Source organism: Pimephales promelas, chromosome 1 (genome assembly GCF_988280905.1).
Source record: "Pimephales promelas chromosome 1, fPimPro1.hap1.1, whole genome shotgun sequence".
Lineage (NCBI taxonomy): Eukaryota > Metazoa > Chordata > Actinopteri > Cypriniformes > Leuciscidae > Pimephales > Pimephales promelas.
The window spans coordinates 18,648,363-18,671,345 of record NC_142769.1 but is presented as its reverse complement, the minus strand read 5'-3'; the positions used below and the strand labels follow the sequence as shown (position 1 = coordinate 18,671,345).

The following is a 22,983-nucleotide window of genomic DNA, read 5'->3' as shown; positions in this document are numbered from 1 at the left end:
TTTTTGTTGCTTGTTTGTTTCAGAATGTCATTATCTTTCATATTTCATTCTGCAGTCACAGCTGCAGGATACAATGAGATCCAAAGAGCTGTAGTAATTTTATAGTAATACAACATGAAAGTGCTTGGGTGGACACCATAAGTAAATGCTCCACACCTTTTCCAACCTCTCTGTTCAAATGTTCTTATCGTGATAATAGATTTTGTAAGGAGTTTTGAATCATATACAGTAATGTAGTCAAGCCAATATTTATAATTAAGAACAAATTTTTAAATGTAAAATGTCAATGTAACCCTCTTTTGGAAAAGTTACCAAGACATCCTGATTAATAAAAGAGTTCAGATCTTTTTATGACCATGGTAAATTTAATATTATTGTTGTTTTCTGAAAATTTCCCCCCAAATTGTCAAACGGTCAATATTTACATAACCATCAGGTCATATTTTAGCAGTCATTCATAAAGAATTCAAGATACCTTCAAAGGCTTTTCTGGATTTTTCTGTCTATAATTATTATTTTTTGTTTCTATCAACATCATGCAGTCTATAGCTTTTTAAAATACAAGATATTATCAAAGCGGGTTGTGTTCTGGGCCAATAATATATTTTAAATAATAAATGAACACTTGTATGCAAGGATGTATTAAATTGATTAAAAGTGACAGTACAGACTTGTTAATACAGAAAAAAATATCTTTCAAACAAATGCTGTTCTCTTTGTATTCATCAAATAATCATGTTCCCACAAAAATAAAGCAGTACAGCTGTTTTAATATCAATAAGAAATGTTTCTAAAGGACCAAATCAGAATATTAGAATGATTTCTGAAGGATCGTGCGACAATGAAGACTGAATAAGTGGGTGTTCAAAATTCAGGAATTAATTACATTTATTAAAATAGATTTTTAATCAAATAAATGCAGTCTCAGAGAGAATAAAATATTTCTTTCAAAAATCTTGCTTATGGTGGTGTGTTAAAAGTATCTGCCTTATTTACAACTATAGCCTACTTTAAAAGTAAATTTGCATATAAGGGCTTAATTGCAAAAGTAGTCAGACCAGGAAATGAAAGCAGAAACAGGAATAAACTTGGTAGGCTATATTTAGTTGTACCAATATTGACTGTTTGGTGACAATTGTTCATTTACAGCACACGAGCACAGTAACTTCCTGGGGAGAGATGACTAAGAATGTCTATGCTGTGATGAGCTTATGTTAAAAAAAAAAAAAAAAATGCATTTGTTTTTCCCTCATACACAATGTTGATATGCCAGTTCCATAGTCATCACAACAGGGGGCAGATGCCGCTGAGGGTTCAGTTTCCATAGAGACCACACACCAGCATTCCTGCCCTGAGCTAGAATTTGTTTATGGTGGTGTTTGTGTGTTGGAGCCTGCACTGATGCACACGTGTGCGAGAGAATCCAGGTGTTGTAATTAAAATATTGAAATAGGTAAAGCACCTGCCCACTGTTGGAAAATGTTTAACACATTTGTTTGCCCATTGCACAGGGGAGTAGTACTATTATCAGCCAAATCATTCAACGTCTCAGCTTCTGATTGTGCCATGTAGGGAATCTTTTTAACAAAGCCTTCCTCATATAAACAATATGACTTATGAGGAATCAGCGCGCAGCCCGTTCTTATCCAAAGGCTGATACTTTTGTCATTTCGTCTACATCCAACGCACATGGCATATGAGACGCAGATATATATGGGCCAGAAGGCGCCTCCTAGTGGTGTAACCCTAAACCTACCCCAGAACTGAACACACCATAACCGAACAAAGCTCTGTGCGAGTTATATTGACGCTAAAGGGAGCCATGTGCATTGGATTTAGACGAAATTTCAAAGGTTTCACTATCTGACGCTATAAGATGAGAATACAGTTCCGTAAACAAAGATTAGTGTTAGCTGCAATACAATAGGTATAATCCAAAATAAGACAAATATACCCAACCCAAGTAACAAGATTTTATAGGCAGAAAGAAAACCATTTTATTACATTAAAATGTTCCATACAAACAATGCATACACACTAAGTCATATTGCTTTCAGACACATTTTTTTCTATTTTCTTCTACTTTGTAACAAAATGTAAGTACAACATTTATGAAAATATATATCTCTAAACAGGGATCTTCAATCTTGACAATACAAATAATACAATAAAGACATTCAATATCAGTATGTGAACTATGTTTTGCAAACATGTATGTAGTTAAAAGTCATTCAAGTTACATAACATATAATATACTGTTCAACTGCTCTCATATCGACACATTCAGATATACTCTAAAACTGGCATTCCAATATAATAGAGATGGACTTTGTCAATATCTTAGCAAAGATAATGCATGTTCTTTTTCATAGTTATGCTAGCAAACACAACAAAGCCAGAGAAGTCCATAAAAGTAACAAGTAGGTCACAACACCATTTAACATTCTGAAAACAAATAATAATGATGAAATAAAAAAATAAATAAAACTTTGGCAAATATCGTATGATATCTATAGATTATAAACACTTAAGCAGGATAGGCTAATCACACCTGAATACTGCTACAGGTTGTGGGTTGTGAATGGGCCAGTATTGTGTATGTGTCAGTATTTCCAGAGGTAAACATACAATTTGACGGAATAGCCCTTGAGTTATGGAGAGAAGAGTTTGAATGGGGCATGACTGATCGTTTTGTTGAAATTACTTTCTTTGCGACATGCCAGAGAACTGAAGGCAAAAACAGTATAGTTAGCATTCGTGACGCCTATTGAAAGTAAACCTCTGTGAACAACCCGTTTAAAATAAAGTGCAACCACCAAACACTGCCTTGGCAAACACCATTTATAAATAGATTCATAAATATCTCTAAGTCACCTATAACATGAAAGTACAAAGTATTTTTTTTTTCAAGCACACATTCAACCTTTACCTCACAAAGAACATAAGCTAACACTAACAAAATACACCTTTGTATAAGATGACCCAACTGTTAAGGCGTAGATACTACTTGGTGAGATGCTACACATGACTCTTCAATAGTGGTTTAGTCCTCAAATCAAAACTTGCCATTTGTAGCTTGGTACAGTTGTACACAGCAAAATATCCAGTGTAGTTTAGAGTTGTTTTTACAGTGTTAAATTATCAGAGTTAAAAAGTGTTGATTCTGGTGTTAATTTGAATGGCATCAACACTTGCAGAGTAACTCAGTGGTCGGAGTCAGCGTAATTACAGCGAGTTGACATAATTGACACTGGTGATGAGTTGATCCGATTTCCGGTTCTTGCACTTACTTCCTTTTTGATTAATGGCGGACGACCACGAGGAGAGGAATATTGAAACAGGTATAATATGTTTTAACTACTTGATTTTTTAACTAATTTTCATGTTTAGTTTACATTTATTACCATTTAGAATAATATTAGTACATTTCTCAGCATTTCCTGAGTGCTAACATGATTTCCTTTTAGAACACGAGAGACCACCGATCCGACCTCGAGGACGTTTTGTTAGTTCGCTGGCAATTTGAGGTAAGACTTGCGTAGTTTATGGTAGTTAGTAGTTTTAACCTTATGTTTTAGAATCTGGGATACATAACGGCATACTTTCTTTGATTTTGTTTAACGTTCACTGCAAATAACACTGCAAATAACCCCTTGGGGCTCGTTTTTTGCTTAGCCAAAATAAGGCATTGTGAATGCATTTTTATGTCCAATATTTCAGTAGACTTGTCCCACAAATAATCTCTGACTGTTAAAGTATGCTGCAGTAACGGTGCGAATCTATTGTTTATTTTTATTTTTTTTACGTGAACCTTGAACGCGCCGCTTCGGTTGTCTGGTATTTTCGAGTATACGTTATAGCGTTTACTCTGATCTACAAGTTAAAAGGCAACGGAGATAAGCTATCAGATAACTATAAGCGTTTTGCCTAACTTTCTGCCGGTGTACTGTATATGAACTGTTTGCTCATTTGACACGCGTTTTTGACGCGCGCTTTTGACGCGCGCTTCATCTGCTGTCAATGTTACATTACATGAAAGTATACATATTTGCTGCAACTTCACTTTGTGGGTTAACAAATGGATCTTCTTACAACAGCAGCTCGTATGGACTTCTTTTATATTATTAACTTCATAATCTGCATTTTTCTTGACCAACAGCTTTCATCATGCTGGTTAGTTCAGTATCAGGCAAGGTGTAAATTTGTGAAATTGCTCCCCGATCGTACGTTTCAAGATTTTCTAAATGAAGGTAAGTGAAGAAGCTTGTGCTACTTAGAAATTTACTTGAGTCATAAACAATAAGCTATATGACTTAAGACTTATACAATATTGCTATATGACTTAAGACTTATACAATATTGCTATATGACTTGTGCATGTTAACATGTTACAATAAGGTCTCCTTGTTAGCATAAATGTGCTAACTAACTTTAGGATTAGTTAATAAAAGTAGAACTGCTTGTTTTGTTAATTTTAGTTCATAGTACAACTTTTGATTTTTTATGTTTTCAAAAATTGATTATTAACAAATGCTGTAAAATTATTATTTCTTAGTCCGTGTTAACTAATGAAACCTGTGTATATATATATATTTTTTGTCATGTTATAGTTGAAAGCAAATTTGGTTTGGCAACAAAAGCAGCTCTTCAAGTCTTTGACACCGACACCAATGTGGAAGAGGACATCCTCCATGAACTGATCGAAGTCAGTCCATATTTATGCCTAACTGTAAGATGTTCTGAAGAAAATATTACTGCTGGTTTGTCTGATGGTAAGTCTATAGTAACACTTGAGACATACTTTTAAGGACTCCGATGTAATCCCGGGGACAAATGTAATTGAGTCAGAAACACATTTACCTTTAGCAGACACTAATAAAAAAAGAGATTCATCATGAGATGGCAATGACGTGCTAATAATGCAAACATTGTCTAAAATAGTCCAGGCTACAACATTAGCTATATACAATTAAGTGCTTATCAGTTTATTGAATATTGTTACAGATTTGTTTGGGTTAATTAATATCTGAAATGGGGAATTGAAGTTTGAAATCCAGTGATGAAAAGGTGGACAAAAGGATCTGGTGGTTAAGTGTCAACTGGATCTACATATAGCAGAATAAGAATTTACAAGGATGTATCCTTATTTTTATTTTTAAAGGGTTGGTTCACCCAAAATTAATGTCATTAATTACTCACCCTCATATCATTCCAAACCTCTGAAACATTTTTTCATCTTCAGAACAAAAATTAAATACATTTTTGAAATCCGAAAGCTTTCTGAATCATTAGGCTAAATTCATGCTTCAGAAGTAAATAACATTTTGACGAAGCCTTTTTGATTGAATACCTTTAGAGAAAACATTAAAATTCTGTTTTGCTTTTCCCTGTCAAGAGTTTTCACCCACAAGATCCTCAACCCCAGCACATGCACTGATACTCTTTCACTCTCGTCAACTGACCATGAAGACGACCGAGAGAGCAGTGCAAAATCAAACAGCAATCTGGTCAGCAACACTTAGCACAGACGCCGAAAATTCTGAACGGGTACGCATTTTTTTTTTTCTTATGGTTAACTTGTCCTTATTCTTTCACCATTTTAGTCTTCACTGGAAAAAAAAAAATCTGTTGGTGAGGAAGTGCTTGAATAATACCAGACAACTAAAATTTTAACATTTTAGCAATCCTGTAATATGCTTTGTCATTTGATTAACCAGGACTTTGCTATGCTGTTCAATGCTGAAACATCCATCATGTTTCCTAAGAGGTGGGAGACGGCATTCAAGCAAAATATCATCAACGAAGCCAAGTCTCTTACTTCAACAGCAGAAATGCGACGTCTTCTCAATGCAGCAGGTGGACAAGAATCTGAAAACGGTTGGTATGATTTGTGAAGAATTCATAATTTCATATTTGCTCTGGTTTCTTGTTGTGAGCACTAAGTCTTTCTTTTTTTCTTTTCTTAAATTGCCCACCAATCCCTTAACATCTACTTATTCAGATTGGGACAGTGACATGTCATCTGTTATGCTGCTGTTGCATCTCCTGCCTCCTCTGAGGAAGAAGACCTTCCAACAGAGGCTATTGACAGACTTGTGCATTTCCATAAGGTAAGACTTACAATACCGTTGTAAGTCTTGAACATTTCAATTAAGATTTGGGTTTTAAACCCCTAAAATGCAGTGGTTTTCTTTCAGGTCCTTTGGACTGAACCCTCTGCACATTTTGTCTCTGACCTGACAAGATAGTTCACCCAAAAGTTTCACCCTCAGGTTGTTCCAAACCTGTATATATTTCTTTGTACTGCTAAGCACAAAGGAAGATATTTTGAAGAAAGCAGCCTGTTTACATTCTTCAAAACATTTTTCTTTTTGTTCAGCAATACAAATTAATACAGGTTTGGAAAAACCTGAGTGTGTGTGTGTAATGACAGAATTTTCAGCAAATGTTTTTGTTTGTTTTTCTGGTGGTGGTGGGAGGTGGGGATTCCTTTTAATGGTTATCTTTTACTTCTATTTGTAATACACAAAGCATGATACCAACTGGTTTTGTCAGGCACAAATTGTGTCATAGTTTAGTTTTTTTTTTTTGTTGTTGTTTTTTGTTCATTTGAATTTGAGCAAGTTACCAGCACAAAGTTTAATGCATTAATCATTTAACTTGTAATATGTTTTTTCCCTGTATGTTTAATCTATTTTTATTTATTTTTTCAGCCTTGCACCAGTATTGAAGGCCTTCTCAGTGGGAGGGAGGACCACCAGGCATTTCTTCTGGGATCAGGAAGGATCAAGGGCAGGATTGACCACTTTTACGTCGCTGTAGACAAGTGCCTTACCCCTTGTTCTGGAACCAGCTCCTTAAGTGCCTTTGAACTTTGTTCACTATGTCTTCAACTTGTCTTAAGAGGAAGCCCTGGTCAACTTCTTCACCTTCATACAGGCCACAGTGAGTCTCCGAGAGTCTGTATTTTATTGTCGACAAACTTTTCACAGAACATTATTCAGAACATTATCATGCATTTAAAGTACAGAGACTGTGAGTTGGTTGAACTTGTAAAAAGCCAACAGCTTGAAGTTAAACTGGCCTTTTGATCTGCAGTGTTTTGGGTAGATAATAGTGAATGTTGATGGCGTATGTTGTTTGTGCTGGTGTAATTGCTGCATCTGTTAAATAAAATTTCAAACTGATACAGTGTGTTGACTGATTTAACTGAATGCACATAGACATTTTTTTTAGTCAAATACTGATTACACAATTACCTTAATCAGGGTTTGTATGAAAACTATATCAGTGCTGAAATAAATCTCTTGGTGTTAAGATATTGACACACCTAGTGTTATTTCAACACTAACTTAGTGTAAATGAGGGGGGGGGGGCACTAATGGTGTTAACAGTGAACACTAACAGTGTTTTTTTTTACACTAAGCAAGTGTAAAAAATGTAACACTATTTAAAGTGTAAGTTTAACTCTATTTAGTGTGGACCTATATAAACTCCGAAAAAGTGTTAATTTTAACACCGTGTGTGTTAATTTAACACTTTCAAATTTGCTGTGTACCATCTTTTGATGCAATAAGATACACTTTCTTTAAAAGTAATAGCATTAAAAGTGTTATTATCTTGGATTTTGTCGAGTCAGGCGATGACCTTCTCAATATCAGTTTGCCGGTTCAAAGAACATATATATATATCCTTTTCCCCTTTAATATTAGACTTTGTCAGTCTTGCGTGTGTGTGATGTGTATATATATGAAGAGTTCAGATGCAAAAGCCTCTAAGTGCCATTTGAAATTTTCTTCTAGAATGATCATTTTTATCAAGCTTGTATATTTAAGTTCAGTGATTTCACTTAAATGGCAATGAAGATTACCTATTAATTGTCATTTAAGTGAAATTACTGAACTTAAATATACAAGTTTGATAGAAATCATCATTAAAGAAGAAAATTTCAAATGGCATTTAGAGGCTTTTGCATCTGAACTCTTCATATATATATATATATATATATATATATCATCAGCAAGGTAGAGTGACAGTAATTATTGGCATTGATAAATAATTAAATATGATTGAATACTGTCTGTCATTTAGAGCAATTGCCACATATGGACTTTCATGCCACTCCGGTCAGAGTATGTCTAGAGAACGCATATTGAATTTACTTAGAAGCTCATAATGACTCCAGACCATACATGTACTATACTGAAATATAATTTCCAATGATCCTCATTTGGATGCTGTAATTTCAAATTCGTATTCGTTGTATGCTGAATGTTTCACATAACATTGTTACTCGTTTATTGTACGTAACAATCGTAATGATGAATATTTGTATCAAGGTATTTTTGTTTAGAAATTCCCTGCAATTTTCTCTTTGTCAGTTTCTGTAAAAGAAAAAAAAAAAGTTAAAATCCAGGCACTCACTTTGATTGCATTTAGCACAACGTAGCATTTTTAAGTAGTTGCACAAACTGCAGCAGCCAAAATACATATGTACACATATGTACACAAGTTTCCATTTAAGTACAGTACCAGAGGACATTAATAAACAGTTTAAAAAAAATGTTCATTGATGAACATTTTCAAACAAGAAGGGGGAAAAGGCAGCAACACTTATATGGCTACAAATGTATTACATTTCTCTATGCTTCTGTATAAAGTGACATTATGGCTTGATTTGACTAAACTCATACAAAATCTGAACTATATGGCCACATTGGCATACACATGAGAAGGAAGAACATATCATAAAGCCGACTGGACTTTTGCAATGAATGGCATCGGTTTCAAATGTGTTGATATTGATATTGAAATGGTATTGAATTCTTCAAGACAGTAAGTTGATGATAAATAAGAGAAATCAAGGTGACTGATTGCAGCTTAAGTGCAGTTTAATAGATATTGGCCAGCTGCTGTGTGTTTCCCAGATACTGATCTGTGCAGCTGAATCAAAGTGGCTGTAAACAATAATCACCTATCCAAACCTGGCCTAGTTCCTTCATGCCCAGAATGTCCTGCAGAGGCTCTCATTGCAGCAGTTCAGTTTTCTTTGTGGGTGTTGTGGTCTCTGGCTCCCCACTGTCAGACACATTGATAGGACTGTCCCGAGAGAAAACCTCAGTGGATTCTCTCCACACACAGTCAGCAATGGTCTTGAAGGCATTGGTGCTACACTTGGGTCGTACTTTCTGTGAGGCATTGTTAACGATTTGCCGACTGTTTGAGGTGGCGATTTTGATTTTTAGAGCGGCATCCACACGGTCTACAACTGTGTAGGTGCCAATACTGCCATCCTCGAATCCCACAATGATGTTAAGAGCTCGCTGTGATAGGCACAGATAGGTTGGTGTTTTGTAAAGGGAACAGGTCCCAATGCTCTTACCGTCTGCCAATCTCATGACAATCAGACTTGAAACCACACCTGCATCATCATCTTCATCGCAATTCCGGAAACAGATGTACACTAGGTAGCGTCCGTCCCGTGAGAGCTTTTGCCGCCATATTATGCCAGCAGCATGGACCAGACGCAGTTTACCACTGTGCAGGTCTAGAACATTGATGTTCTCATCACCTTTCGACACAATGCCCAACTTTCCATTTGGTGATATTTGGAAATCTTCCAGGTTCTTTAAGAAGTTGCTGGGCAGCTGCACCCGCCTACAAACAGACTCATCAGCGACACTCCAGATGAAAACCGTTTCGCTGGAGGTGATGAAGACGACAAAATCTGGACTGTCAGGGATTAATTTGAAATTAACAATTGTGATCCCATCGTCACAGATAAACTTTTTGGAAACACTACCTGACCACAAGCTAACAGCTAACATCTTATTCTTGTTGGCGCCCACAAGGAACGTGTTTGCTGTGGTAATGAGGGCTTGCTGGAGTGTTACCAGAATGTTGCATACCTTGTGACCAGTGGCGAGTCTCCAAACACGAGAGGCGTTCTGCTCGCAGAGGGACACAACAAACTGATCATTGTGCGTGATGAGAAGCTGTGAGATTCTCTGGCCGTTGATACGGAATATATTCTCACCTGTGGTCGTATGCCAGATGTACTGACTACTTTTATCATCAGATGTCACCATTAGGTCACCTGACGTCGTCAGGACGCAGTTGTCAACGAGTCCTTCATGCTTGAACACCATCTCAATGAAACCCGTGCTGTAGTTCCACTTGTGTATGACCTCTGACCCATCTGTGGTGTAGACAAAATCCTCTCGGCCAGAGAGCTGCAGGTTTTGGATAGGTTTTCCGGTTTTATCAATGTTCGACATGGCTGTTATAATGTCTATGTCCCACACAGAAAGAACGCCACTGCTGGCCACAGACAGCAGCAAGTTATGGTGTGTTGATTTGATCAGCTTTACAATGGCTCCGGATATCTCTATCAAGCTGGCCATGCACTGCCCACTGTCTCTCCTCCACACAAATATGGATGATGTGTTCTCCATGGAGGCTATTATACTTTGGTTATTCTTGGAGAGAACAGCCGCCACAAACTTTTCACTTCGCTTGGCCTTGAACTTCTCTGCCATTTTCCAAATCTTGGTGTCCAGCACCTCAATGCTACTTGCTTTGCAGATGAGGATGGATCGCTGATCCTCTGAGAGCTCTATGCCCACCACCTCACTCTCATCTCCTCTGCAGTCATAATCCTCCATTAGCTTGGGATTTGTGACATCTTTGGTGTTCCACACGGAGAGACTGCCCTCATTGTCAATCATCACCATTTGATTGATTGTGTCAAGAATCAGGATTGACTTAACAAACCCACCAGAGAATTCAGAAGTCATTGTGGCAAGCTTGTCCCCACTCCCAAGGTGGAATATGGTGGTCGTGTTGAGATACTGTCCGCAGAAAGCATACATTCCATCTGGGGAACACTGGACACAGGTTACCTCATACCAGCAATGAAACTGATACAAAGGCCAGCCATAGAGCAAATCAATCACATTGACGTCTTTGCTTGCCTCCAACCAAGCTAAGGCATGGTGGCTGGACAAGGTGAATCCATTGATGAACGCCAGCCCACCGGTGATGCCACACTGCTTGGATCCTTTTATCTCGACCTCAGACAACAAACAGGACTTGTGGTTGTCGTAAATGAGCAGTGTATTTTTTGTAGTGGCCACTACCAGATACTTCTCATCTGTGGTTAACCTGATGCCAAGAACAACTGACCTTGCTGTGTCTATCTGTCTTAGCAGCTGTCTACTCTCAACATCCCATGTGCTGACGGATCCATCCTCGAGGGCCACGATGACTATGTTTGGAGCTAATGTTGGTAGAATCTCCACAATTTGCATGTAGCTAGAAGAGAGTGGTAATCTCTCAGGACTGTAGGTGACATCCATGGAAGAATGCAGTGGCACAATGGAGCAGTATTTAGGACCGTCCTTATCACACTCAAGAAGTAGGTGTCTGAGCTTGGGAAGGGATGTGACTACCGGAAGGAGCCTTTGCTGTAGCTCTGCAGACAGTGACGCAGGATTCTTTGTCACTTTGAGCTTTATACTGCGAAGAGTAGTTGCAAGAAACTTTAGCTCCTTTTCTTGTGTGTAGCTGTACGCTAGGTCGATGTCTGACAGGGCCTTGTCAAACTGCCCTATCTTTATCATAGTGTAGAGCCAGCTAAAGTTCATGATGACACCATACATGAGATCATCTGTGCGGCCACTCCTTGTCAGGTGGTATGTGAGCTCTGTCATCTTTCGATGGTTGACAAAGAAGATGTCCGGCTCCAGCAAGTTGCACTGGAACACCCAGGGTTGTTCGGGTGTCTGTCTGTCATAAGAGTGCTTGTCGGCAGAAGCTTTGTCATGGCCATGAAGGCTCTGCTGTTGATGAGGGTTTCGATGCTGGGAGATATTCAGTGAAGCTAAATGATTATTGTCGCAGTGGAATATCTTCTTTCTACCACCTGCCCAAGCCCCAAGGAAGTATTCAGCCAAAAGGCTATGCATTTGATGCACATCTTCTTCATTACTAAGGTATAGCTTCTGTGCTATGAGATGCAGATGGCGATTTGCCCACACCATTAGTGTTACATTGCGGACTTGACGCTCCACTAAATAACCTTCAAGTTCCTCCTTTAGCCGGGCTATGAAATCGTAAGAAATACGCAGCGGGCTTTTAAGATTAGAGCTCACCATGATGTCCCCAAGGACACTGTTGTCCAAAGATAAAATATCCTCTAGCTCCAACTCAGTCAGGCCTGCCCGTGCCATCGTGATGTAGCCCAGTGCCCGAAAGACAAAGCGTGAGCCAAGCTTGTTTTCGATAGAGTAGAAAAGCTGCTCAATACTTTCGTGCACTGTGGAACACAAAGATTTGTCATCCACATCCTTGTGCGACCGCCAGTGAACTACCTCTCGGTAGATGAGATTGACAAACATGGGCAGTGTACATTTAGCCATTGCCTCATTCACATATATCTGTTGGCCAGAGGTCACCTTCCTTTTGACACTCAGAAGCTGCTGTTTAAGTGTCTGACTGCAAGCTTTGCGATCTCTTTGCATCAGTTCAACATAACCATCCTCGTCATGTATCATGCAACGTAGTTTCTGCAGTATTCCATGCTTGTTGGGCAGGGTGGACACTACAATTCGGACTGTACGTGGTAGGTGGACGGGCAGCCACCACAGCTTTCGGGCCTCGTCAACATCTGACAACTGCTCCAAGGCATCCAGAATGATGACAAGAGGTCGGTGGAATGATGACTCCCCGAGCAAATTCACTAGCAGTTCCCTCATCTCCTGGATCTTGTTTGGCAAGAAATGGATCAGGCACCTATAGTTGATGGCAATCTGCTCACAGATGCTTTGTAGCAGGGTGCGGAGGTCACCAGAGAAGTCGGTGGAGCCGATGAATCTGACAATGACCACTGGGTCTGTTTCTGGCCCCATCTCTTTCTGTAGCCACGAATAGGCCTAAACAAATGAAAATGAAACAGAAGCTCAGAAATACAGCATACATGTACAGTTACTGAATATTCTCCTGTATGTTAAGTCTTATAATATTTACAATTACCTCTAGGATATATATAATTAGGAAAATCTGATTATATTAGCGTGGCCATTTGAAATTACATATGATCTACATAAAATACAACTACTGTATACATTATTATTTAATGTTTAACAGGATCCTATGTCCTGTTCTTGTAAAAAAAAAAATATTCAGGAACTGCTAGTTAAAAATCCAGGAACTGCTGTGACCTTTAAGTATGACTTTAGCAAACAAAACTCGAGTGACACAAGTCCATCTATTATTTAATAGATCCACTGTACACTAACCTTAACAACTCAGATTGTGAGGAAGGAAACACAAGATGAATGACTGGATAGCAAATAATCGAATGTGCTCAACAGCAATAGAGTCAGCACTGGATTTCTTGTGCCAATGATTTTCTAAATCAGTTTGAATTGTTCCCTCATCCTTAACACAAAACCTCTTTCTTGGATGTGGTTAAAGGGTGCCCCCAGCTGTGATTCAGGGAAACATGAAATATTATTTATCTCGGTCTGGAGAGGCTGACAATTAATGATAATACGCTTTTCCAAAGCCCTCATTTTCAAGAGGACTGTGCATTTGTGTGATTAGCCAAGGGGTGTGTGTGTGTGTGTGTGCTCAGATTGCTGCTTGACTGCATCACTAAGCTCATATTGGCTGCATGATTCTTAGTACAGTACTGCACTGACATGGGAAGTGTAAAACATGCTAGCTGTACCAAACATGAGATCATGCTAGGTGTAAGTAATTGAGTATAAAAAGTGCATGTAAAGTGTGGCCATGTAAAATGCATTTCATATAAATATTTTAGAGTGTCTGTGTCTCTGTAGTGTGTATGTTACATAGAAGGACAGTACGAGGGAGAGAACATAAGCAAGGACGAGGGAGTTAGTCAAGGTCCCCAGGCTCATCATCTGTGAACTAACATTAGAGGCTGAGGTCTATGACAGGTTGCCATGGGTGATGGGAAATGTCAACACTACCCTTCCTCCTTTGTTCCTCGCCCCCAAACTTATCAACACAGTCGACTCTGACCATCAACACATGACATACACATACACTACTGACCTCCATAAGCGCTAAATATTGGCTGAAGCTAACAGATGGGAATAATTATATTGAATTATTATTATCAATTAAAATTTGTCAGCGATTTTTTAAGCTTGTATTTCTGTATTTGGATTACTGTGTGCCTCCAGATACACATGGGGGTGCAAACTGACAAATACATGTAACAGCAGTCCAAAATACCTTAATGTTAATTTGAATCTCATGCCATGACATCAGATATTAAGTCAGAGGAAGCAAATAACAGCTTTAGGCAAAATACAGGCATCCCGCAGCATTAATCTAACATGTGCCGGCATCCAGATGGCCTTAAAAAGCAGGTCAGTATGTTCACATGTTACCCCCTCCCCCCCAACACACACACACACACACACACACATACATGCATAATATACATGCTTTTCACCTGTTTTGCAACTTCAGCAAGTAACAAGGTCTTTCCAGTGCAGGGTCCTCCATACACCACTAGGGGAGTTATTCGACCACCTTTAGAGGGTAACAGGTACTCCTGGATTATATCCAAGGCTTCACTCTTGTACACATAAAAAGATGAAAATGTCTTGCACAGCGACAGATGCTGTATGGTTTCGTCATAGAGTGTATCCGTCTCCGTGTCAAAGTTCTGTTGGACCGTGGCCTGGATGATATCCACCATGTCTTCATAAAACTGTTTGCACAGACCTTCGACGTAGTGGCTCTCTACTTCCTGCGAGTAGCCAAGTTTCATGTCACAGTGAGTGACCGATGAGTAGACTCGAAGATTGGATGCTGCCACCACCATCGGAACAAACTCGTCTCTGACCTTCAGAAGACGCTCGTAGGCTTCCTGGTTTCTCATGACACGGTCGTCGCTCACAACGATGTCCATGTAGCGTGCCATCTCAGGGAGTTTAGCGAAACGATCAAAATTGGATATCTTCCGGATGTAACATACACATTTCTTGAGGAAGGCAGGGGTCTGCTTTCCTAATGCGAAGTCCAGTTCATCCTCTAATGCTAAAAGAGAGGAGAAACAGAGAGAGGATAATTATTACCCAGTTCTGCATGACAGAATGTTTTAGTTTCATTCATAGTTTTCATCTCTGCAACTATTTACTTCCAAAACACTTCCATGGTACTTTTAGAAAACACACTTAATTTGATGTCATGATGTGAGCACTTCCCCCACATTAGTCTTTAGCAAATGATGAGATCCGTCTCTCGTTGTGATAGGATCTCTTAATCCAGCCTTGCCTGGTTTTATCAAAGACCTCCAAAGGCAGCATTCCAGGATAGCCTGCCAACCTCGTAAGCTTAGTATCACATACTTGCAGCTTGGTTTGTAAACGAGAAGAGAGGGGGATGAAAAGTCGGCAAGTAAACGACTACAAATCCCCCAGGAAAGAGTTTCCTCATTCCTCATATGCATTTTCCTCACACTCTGATATTAGAAATCAAAATAAAAAACACGTTAAAAAACAAAAGGGTTCAACTGCATTATACTTTAAATTAGGTGTCTTTAAATACTAAGTACTTGCATCAAAAATAAGTACACTGTACTTATTGTGTCCATGTTGCATTGCAAAATACTTCTGCTGCCACTGGGGTGGGATATGGGTAAGGTTAGGGACAGGTTTTGTGGTATGTGTAGGTTTAAGGGTGGGTTAAGGTGTAAGGAAAGTGTTACCAGTGCAATTATCTATGTCATTACAGAAATTAATGCTAATTACAGCTGTAATACATGCAGGTATTTTTTAAATATAAGATCAATGTAAAAAACATGCATGTACACACTGGCTCTCATTTATTATTCTTGCGTTGAAACGGGCGTATATGTTGGCGTAAGATTATGCTTACACTCCTCTCACCGCCTGATTTATGAAGCTGTGCGTAGCTTTGAAATCCAGATGTACGCAATACCTGCCCTTGATAAATCCCTTGCCTAAAAACGATCGCCATTAGAATAACATGCCCGTAAATATTCAAGTCTCCGCTGCATAGACAGTATAAGAAGTGGACAGAGCTATCTCATTGGAACTCCATGACAAGTGAAGCACATTTTTAGCTATTTTTTTAGCACCGTTCCTGACGCGCAGACTCCAACCGACTCAAAACAGAGCTTGACGGCGTAGATGTGACGTGAACAACCTGTCTGTCTTCTAGTGGCTGTGGCATGAGAAATCTGAATCATTCCCTTCCAAAACTTGCAGAGGCGGAGAGTGTGAGTAGGAGCTGTCCATGAGCTAGGAGCAGGAGAAACTTTTGCTAGGTATTCTGATTAATTATTTTGTCATTTTGCCTCCACGTTTGCTCCACGTAGCTTCTCCTCCTGTCCATACGGTAATCTCTCTTTTGTGCGACAGAGAGTCGCTTGGTTATGACGCCATCGTTAGCCTACTTTTACAAAAAAAACTGCTTCTACGGGGCCATAACATAAGCTACAAGGTAATGGAGCTATTTATACATTGTCATGTTTCTTTAGAAATAAATAATGGACAAATGGGGTCTTCAAACGCCTCAGATGTAAGTTATTCGCTATCAAAGTGACGCCAAAATGAATGGAGTCAATGGAAATGCTAACGCAAGTGAAGTTCTGATACAAGATGGCATATTCCGCAAGGCTTCAACTTCCTGTCGATGGATTACCCCCTTGCTCCCCCCACGCCCTCATTTTACGCCATGGACACACGGAAGACAGCAAAGAAGAGAAACGTGGAGCCGAAATGACCTATCACAATGCATTATTTTACAGCACATCTTTTAAAGTCCCTGTGAAATCAAAATTGAACCTATTTACTTTGTTAGCGCATATTACTAGTCTTGTGGTGAACAATTAATCAGTGCAAGTGAATATATATTAAAAAAAAATGTTTTACCTTAGTAATCTTTAATCAAAATCTGAAAAGTTACTTCCGGTCTGGAACGGTTTCTTTTTCTGATGACGTAGGTTTCACAGTTTGGGTGGGGAAACGCTTAACCACTCCCCTCAAACCATTAGTTTGCTATGAGCGAGAGATGGAGAGGAGGAGCGCTAGAGTAAAACCCTGCCCTCTGTTCAATATTCCGTTTCACTTGGAAATACGTCACAGCACTGGAGAAAAATCGTTTGCAACTTCCGGTTCACGGGGACTTTAAATTAGCATTCAATTTCGAATCTCGTCACATGTATAATAGTGATGATGATGATGTGATGTGAAGTACCATTCATTCACATTAATAATTGCGTGAAAATGTGTAATATTCTTCTAATTATTATTATGATTTGTATTAATGATGTTAATATTGTATTAGTGATTGTAAATCACTTTTCATTTAAAAGAAGAAGAATGTATTTTTTAATATTTTGTCAGTCTGAATTATTTTTTGGTCATTGAAAGCCTTTCATTACTGAACCCAGTCCGTGCGCACCTGCCGGGGATAATCCTGAAACGTCAGGGTAAAGCACACAGGCTCGCAACTGAAGGAATACATATGCTTACAAATCAAGTGCTTTGGTAGTCACACAAATTAAACATTGAAATCCATGTTGCACAAAAATAAACACTGAAGTTTATAATTACTATGTTGTTGGTTTTTTTGGTCTTGTTTTTTTTTACAGTGGGTCATAATATGTCTTTAAGCTTGTAAGTGCGTTTTTTTTTTTTTTTTGCGCATTTCCGCACTAACTCAAAACGTGCGTACACCACCTCCTGAGCTGGTGTAGGATTTGAGTGTGCCGTACGCCAACGTCCATATTGATAAATCTCAAAGTCACCGTGGTTTTGGGTGTACGCTGGAAATTTGGTGTACGCACTTTTGATAAATGAGGGCCAATAATTGCATTGTATCAAATTATTATTATAACAATTATGTAATTAATTATTTGTACATAGTAGTTAAAGAATCTAAAGGTGGACCTTTTTTTCTATGTATGTGTATAATTAAAATCATGGTAAGTGTGTGTAAAAGGCCTACTACAGCAATGTAGTACCTGTACATATAAGGGACATACATACTGACATGGCAAGTCAATATCATTATTTTATAAACAAAAAAAGCTTCTAGAAAAAATCTGGTTGCCATTTGCAAATACTTTTGATATAAATGTGTATTAGTTAGTTCCATTCAAGTACATACATTATTTATTCAAAATAAGTACTAAAGCAAAGTGCACCAATTGTATCACTTCTGGCATTTCATAACCTTCTGTAGAATGTGGTGTATGTATAATGTTAGTGCAAACTTCACTTTTGTATCTCCATAGTAATTGGAGCAGTCAATGGGAATCCACTCAGTACAAGTTCATTCCCCTCATTTGTGGAAAATAGTGTTGTTACAGTTCAGACAGACATTCTGAATTTTCCTCCAATGCTAAGCAGTGGGTCCTTTCACGGGGGCTTTTTACCTCAAATACCATCCCTTGCAAGTACTGTTGCGCCTATTCAACAGTTAGTTGAAAACTTCTGTCTAAAATATGTTACAATTAATGTAATAAATGTAATACATATTAAATCAAATTACCTAAAACATGATCTTTTGTCATTACATGTGATGTCTAGTGTTACAAAATAAACTGATCAAGAGGAAACAGTGGCAATCTGATCTCAGACTAACATTACTGTGTCGTTTATATTTGTTCTCAGAGAAAACCATTTTTTAATGGTGAAAACAGTGGGAGAGTTTTGCAAACCTGAGATTCCTATTTCCAGTGAAGTCCCACAAGATGCCACATTCATCAGACATCAGAGAGGGAACACAAGCAGTTCAGGGAAAGACTCACTGATGCTCTGAAGTCAGACAGAAGACCTCAGTTTTAATGAAAGGAACCTCTGCGCGACTGCGACTAAGAGCTAATTATTCTTCGAGTAAGAAAAAATGCCTTGCATAGGGAGCCTCTGAATGCAGTTATTTCATATCTACTGCATGCTGAGAGAAAGACGTACTGTATCAGTGATTGAATTATAAGCCAAGGCTCCCAGGATGACATAAAAGAGCGAGCTGTAAATCTGTTCCTTCTCCGGTGCCGACCCACTGTCTCTAATGTGGGGTATGGTGATGAGACTTAACTGTATCACTGAATATTGGATTAACCTGGATGAAATCAAGTTAGCCTGATTAGATCTCCTCTTATGCTGGCTAATGCAAGCGAATTTTAATTTAGTCACAATGACTTTCAAGAGCGGGATAAAAATAACATTTACATTCATTGAGAGCTTAAAACACGACCTCTCCCTGAAACCACAAAGCTTTAAACTACGACTCTGTTGCATGATTCATCCTTTTTTAATTATACATGTAATTCTACAGACAAACAACTTAAATGTTAAGCATCAAGCAAGCACCATTGAAGCGTTCAGAGCAAAATTGTGCCTTTTTAAGACTCTCAGATTTATTTGATGTGGCTGGCTGGTGTGTGGAAATTCCCTCACACATTGTGCAGTACACAAATCACACACACACACACACATGCTGGGTTTTCATGTTCTTTCCATAGACATAATGATTTTTATACTGTACAAATTGTATATTCTATGCACTAACCTTAAACATATTTTAGCATGATTTTTAAGAAGTTTTCTAGCCTGACTTCGTCATACTCATATTCTAGTCAGAATGTGAGTCTGATACTTCTCCATGGCTTTGATTATGAGGCGTGTCTTAACTGAACCAGGGAAAAAACAAAACAAACCCTGCACTCAATTAGATAGACAACACTGAGCTACGCATAGTTGAACTCAACTGCACGCATGATGGAAGAAGTAGTCAAATAATGAGTGTTGCTTCTTTTACTTGGTTCTCTATGAGTGCAACGGTGCGACCAAAGGAAAACCCACAACGACCAGAGGGTTTTCATTGCGCTCCGTCGAATCCCGTAGGAAGGACGGCAAACCCATCTTTCTGATCGACAAATCCCTTGATTGCAGTTCTCTGTTCTGTTATTAATGCGCTGTCGATTTCTTTTACAATGGACGCGATAGCGGAATCTATACATCTCAATTCTCCAGCTGCAGTCATCTTTGAGGAAAACCAGTTCAACCCAAGTGATAACGTGATGATAATAATAATAATAATAATAATAATTCATTACATTTTATATAGCGCTTTTTTTTTCTGGAAACTCAAAGCGCTTCACATAGAGGGGGGGATCTCCTCAACCACCACCAATGTGCAGCATCCACCTGGATGATGCGACGGCAGCCATATTGCGCCAGAATGCTCACCACACACCAGCTTACTGGTGGAGAGGAGACAGTGATGACGCCAATTGGTGTATATGGGGATGATTAGGAGGCCATGATGGACAGAGGCCACTGGTCAAATTTGGCCAGGATGCCGGGGTTACACCCCTACTGGGATTTTTAATGACCACAGAAAGTCAGGACCTCGGTTTAACGTCTCATCCGAAGGACGGTGCTCTTTTGACAGCATAGTGTCCCCATCACTTTACTGGGGTGTTAGGACCCACACAGACCACAGGGTGAGCACCCCCTGCTGGCCTCACAAACACCTCTTCCAGCAGCAACCTGGTTTTCTCAGAAGGTCTCCCATCCAGGTACTAACCAGGCTCAGCCCTGCTTAGCTTTAGTGGGCAACCAGTCTTGGGCTACAGGGTGATGTGGCTGCTGGCCAGCCATATCACCCTTTTGCATAACTTTTGATCATATGTCTATATGTCCAAGTTATGATTGCATAACTTCAGATCATATGTCATCATCGCATAAAGCCCGCCCTGGCAATTTGATTGGCCCCATTATTTCTGAACCGATCATAATTACTCCTCAATGGATCAAGTCCAGACTGAACTTCACAACCAAAAATGTTGGGGGCAGGGTTTGGGCTGGCATCCAGGCTAGCTGTTTTCCTCATAGGGACAAAAAGATGTTCCTACATCAAACATTTCAGGCATTGCTGTCCTTGAGGGGATATTTGGTCCTCATTTCATAGGGTTTCCCATGAGCTTTCTGTCCTTCTATTGACAGTCTATGCAAAGTATCACTTTGACACTTCAAAGTTAATTAAGAGATTGTAAACCCAATCCATATGAATCGTGCGGTTTAGTCCAAATTGTATGAAGAGACATAATCGCTTTATATGATGAACAGATTGAATTTAGGCTTTTATTCACATACAAACATTCATCAGCGAACATAAACAGAACCTCAAAGGAACCTGATTACCGAGCGAGAACAAGCCTCATTGGTTCTTGTGGAAGCTCAAACGTGCTGCATAGCAAGAGAATGAACCTCATTGGTTCTCTCAAGTTAAGCAACATGCATGTTAACAAGTTAACATGCTTGAGCCTCAGTTTACCACAACTGATGTGTGAGTTGATGAAAGTTTATATGTGAATAAAAGCCTAAATCCAATCTGGTGATCATATAAAGTGATCGTGTCTCTTCAGAAAATTTGGACTAAACTGCTTAATTGATATGGATTCGTTTTACGACCTCTTTATGAACATTTTGAAACGTCAAATGGTAGTTGCGTAGAGTAGGCTGTTGATGGAGGGACAGAAAGCATTCAGATTTCATCAAAAACATCTTCATGTGTTTCAAAGATGAACAAAAGTCTAACGGGTTTGGAAACACATGAGAGTAATTAATGACAGAATTTTCCTTTTTTTCTGTGAATTATCCCTCCGCATGTTTGAACAATTCAGATTTTAACGACCCTTTCATAAAGACAGTCTTCATTCCTAAATGACTTACTGTAATGATGAACTGATATGGTAACATTTGGAACCACCTAACAGTTTTAGTTTCGCAGGTATTTATAATTGCTAACAAGCATCGGTTAAGCCACTTTTTCAAAACTCTTCATACAGCCTGCATTACCAACATTAATCTTGGCCAAACAGTTAATCTCACCTCCAAAACTCACTCAGACCAACAAAACACTTCATATCTCAAAGTAAGCTTGTTCCACCATAACACTGGCAACAATTCTCATTCAGAAAGAATAAAAGAACTGAAAAGAATCATTTGAGAGATGTAGGCTAGTCACTGAATGAATTTTGTGCCAAAGCAAATGATAAATGATCCACAGTTCGCATGGACTTGTGTTGTGCTCACTGATTGAAGAGTTTTGAAAAAGTGGCCTAAGTATTAAGAAATGTGTCCAAGTGACATAAAAGATAATGAAACTGTAACAGGCCTTATGTGATTGTAAAAGCATGTGTGTATAAAAGCTTTGTGTGAATGGCTCTTTAAACAACTATGCCCACAACACGCACAAGCTTGTGGCGGATGGGCTACAACAGCAGAAAACCCCACCGGGTGCTCACCTAAAGGATTATTAGGAACATCTGTTCAATTTCCCATTAATGCAATTATCTAATCAACCAATCTCATGGCAGTTGCTTCAATGCATTTAGGGGTGTGGTCCTGGTCAAGACAATTTCCTGAACTCCAAACTGAATGTCAGAATGGGAAAGAAAGGTGATTTAATCAATTTTGAGCGTGGCATGGCTGTTGGTGCCAGACGGGCCAGTCTGAGTATCTCAATCAGCTCAACCAGGTCTCATCCCCTTTTCTCATCTCCACTACAAGTAGGAAAAAGAGGTAACAATTGGCAAGAGCTCACCAAAATTGTTCATCCATCATGCCTTGTTACCACTGTGCAGGCTGGTGATGGTGGTGTAATGCTGTGGGGGATGTTTTCTTGGCACACTTCAGGCCCCTTAGTGCCAATTGGGCATCTTTAAATGCCAAGGCCTACCTGAGCATTGTTTCTGACCATGTCCATCCGTTTATGACCACCATGTACCCATCCTCTGATGGCTACTTCTAGCAGGATAATGCATCATGTCACAAAGCTCGAATCATTTCAAATTGGTTTCTTGAACATGACAATGAGTTCACTGTACTAAAATGGCCCCCAAAGTCACCAGATATCAACCCAATAGAGCATCTTTAGGACATGGTGGAATGCTTCGTGCATTCG

At 39.0% G+C, this 22,983-nt stretch overlaps 2 protein-coding genes across 5 annotated transcripts in view; one reads left to right on the top strand and one right to left on the bottom strand.

Annotated features, from left to right (window-relative positions):
* The first annotated feature begins 3,136 nt into the window (after positions 1 to 3,136).
* LOC148998407 (uncharacterized) lies at positions 3,137 to 7,255 on the top strand. 2 transcript variants are annotated; one of them, XM_089128530.1, is made up of 8 exons: positions 3,137 to 3,341; positions 3,468 to 3,527; positions 4,160 to 4,250; positions 4,611 to 4,772; positions 5,396 to 5,547; positions 5,718 to 5,877; positions 6,002 to 6,110; positions 6,714 to 7,254. In XM_089128530.1, the coding sequence occupies exons 5-8, from the start codon at positions 5,464 to 5,466 to the stop codon at positions 6,820 to 6,822; spliced, it is 462 nt and encodes a 153-aa protein (XP_088984656.1). In that variant the 5' UTR covers positions 3,137 to 3,341; positions 3,468 to 3,527; positions 4,160 to 4,250; positions 4,611 to 4,772; positions 5,396 to 5,463; the 3' UTR covers positions 6,823 to 7,254. The 2 variants fall into 2 exon arrangements, with proteins under 2 accessions (XP_088984656.1, XP_088984655.1); XM_089128529.1 differs by having other exon boundaries at positions 3,468 to 4,250; positions 6,714 to 7,255.
* A 737-nt stretch (positions 7,256 to 7,992) lies between these two features.
* Positions 7,993 to 22,983, bottom strand: part of nwd2 (NACHT and WD repeat domain containing 2) — an 86,305-nt gene continuing 71,314 nt past the window's right edge. For all 3 annotated transcript variants that reach the window (XM_089128522.1, XM_039669869.2, XM_039669870.2), the window contains 2 exons: positions 14,489 to 15,078; positions 7,993 to 12,932 (listed from right to left, as the gene is read on the bottom strand). In XM_089128522.1, coding sequence (XP_088984648.1) covers positions 9,027 to 12,932; positions 14,489 to 15,078 — 4,496 coding nt within the window. In that variant the 3' untranslated portion in view covers positions 7,993 to 9,026. The remainder of the gene's footprint in view (positions 12,933 to 14,488; positions 15,079 to 22,983) is intronic.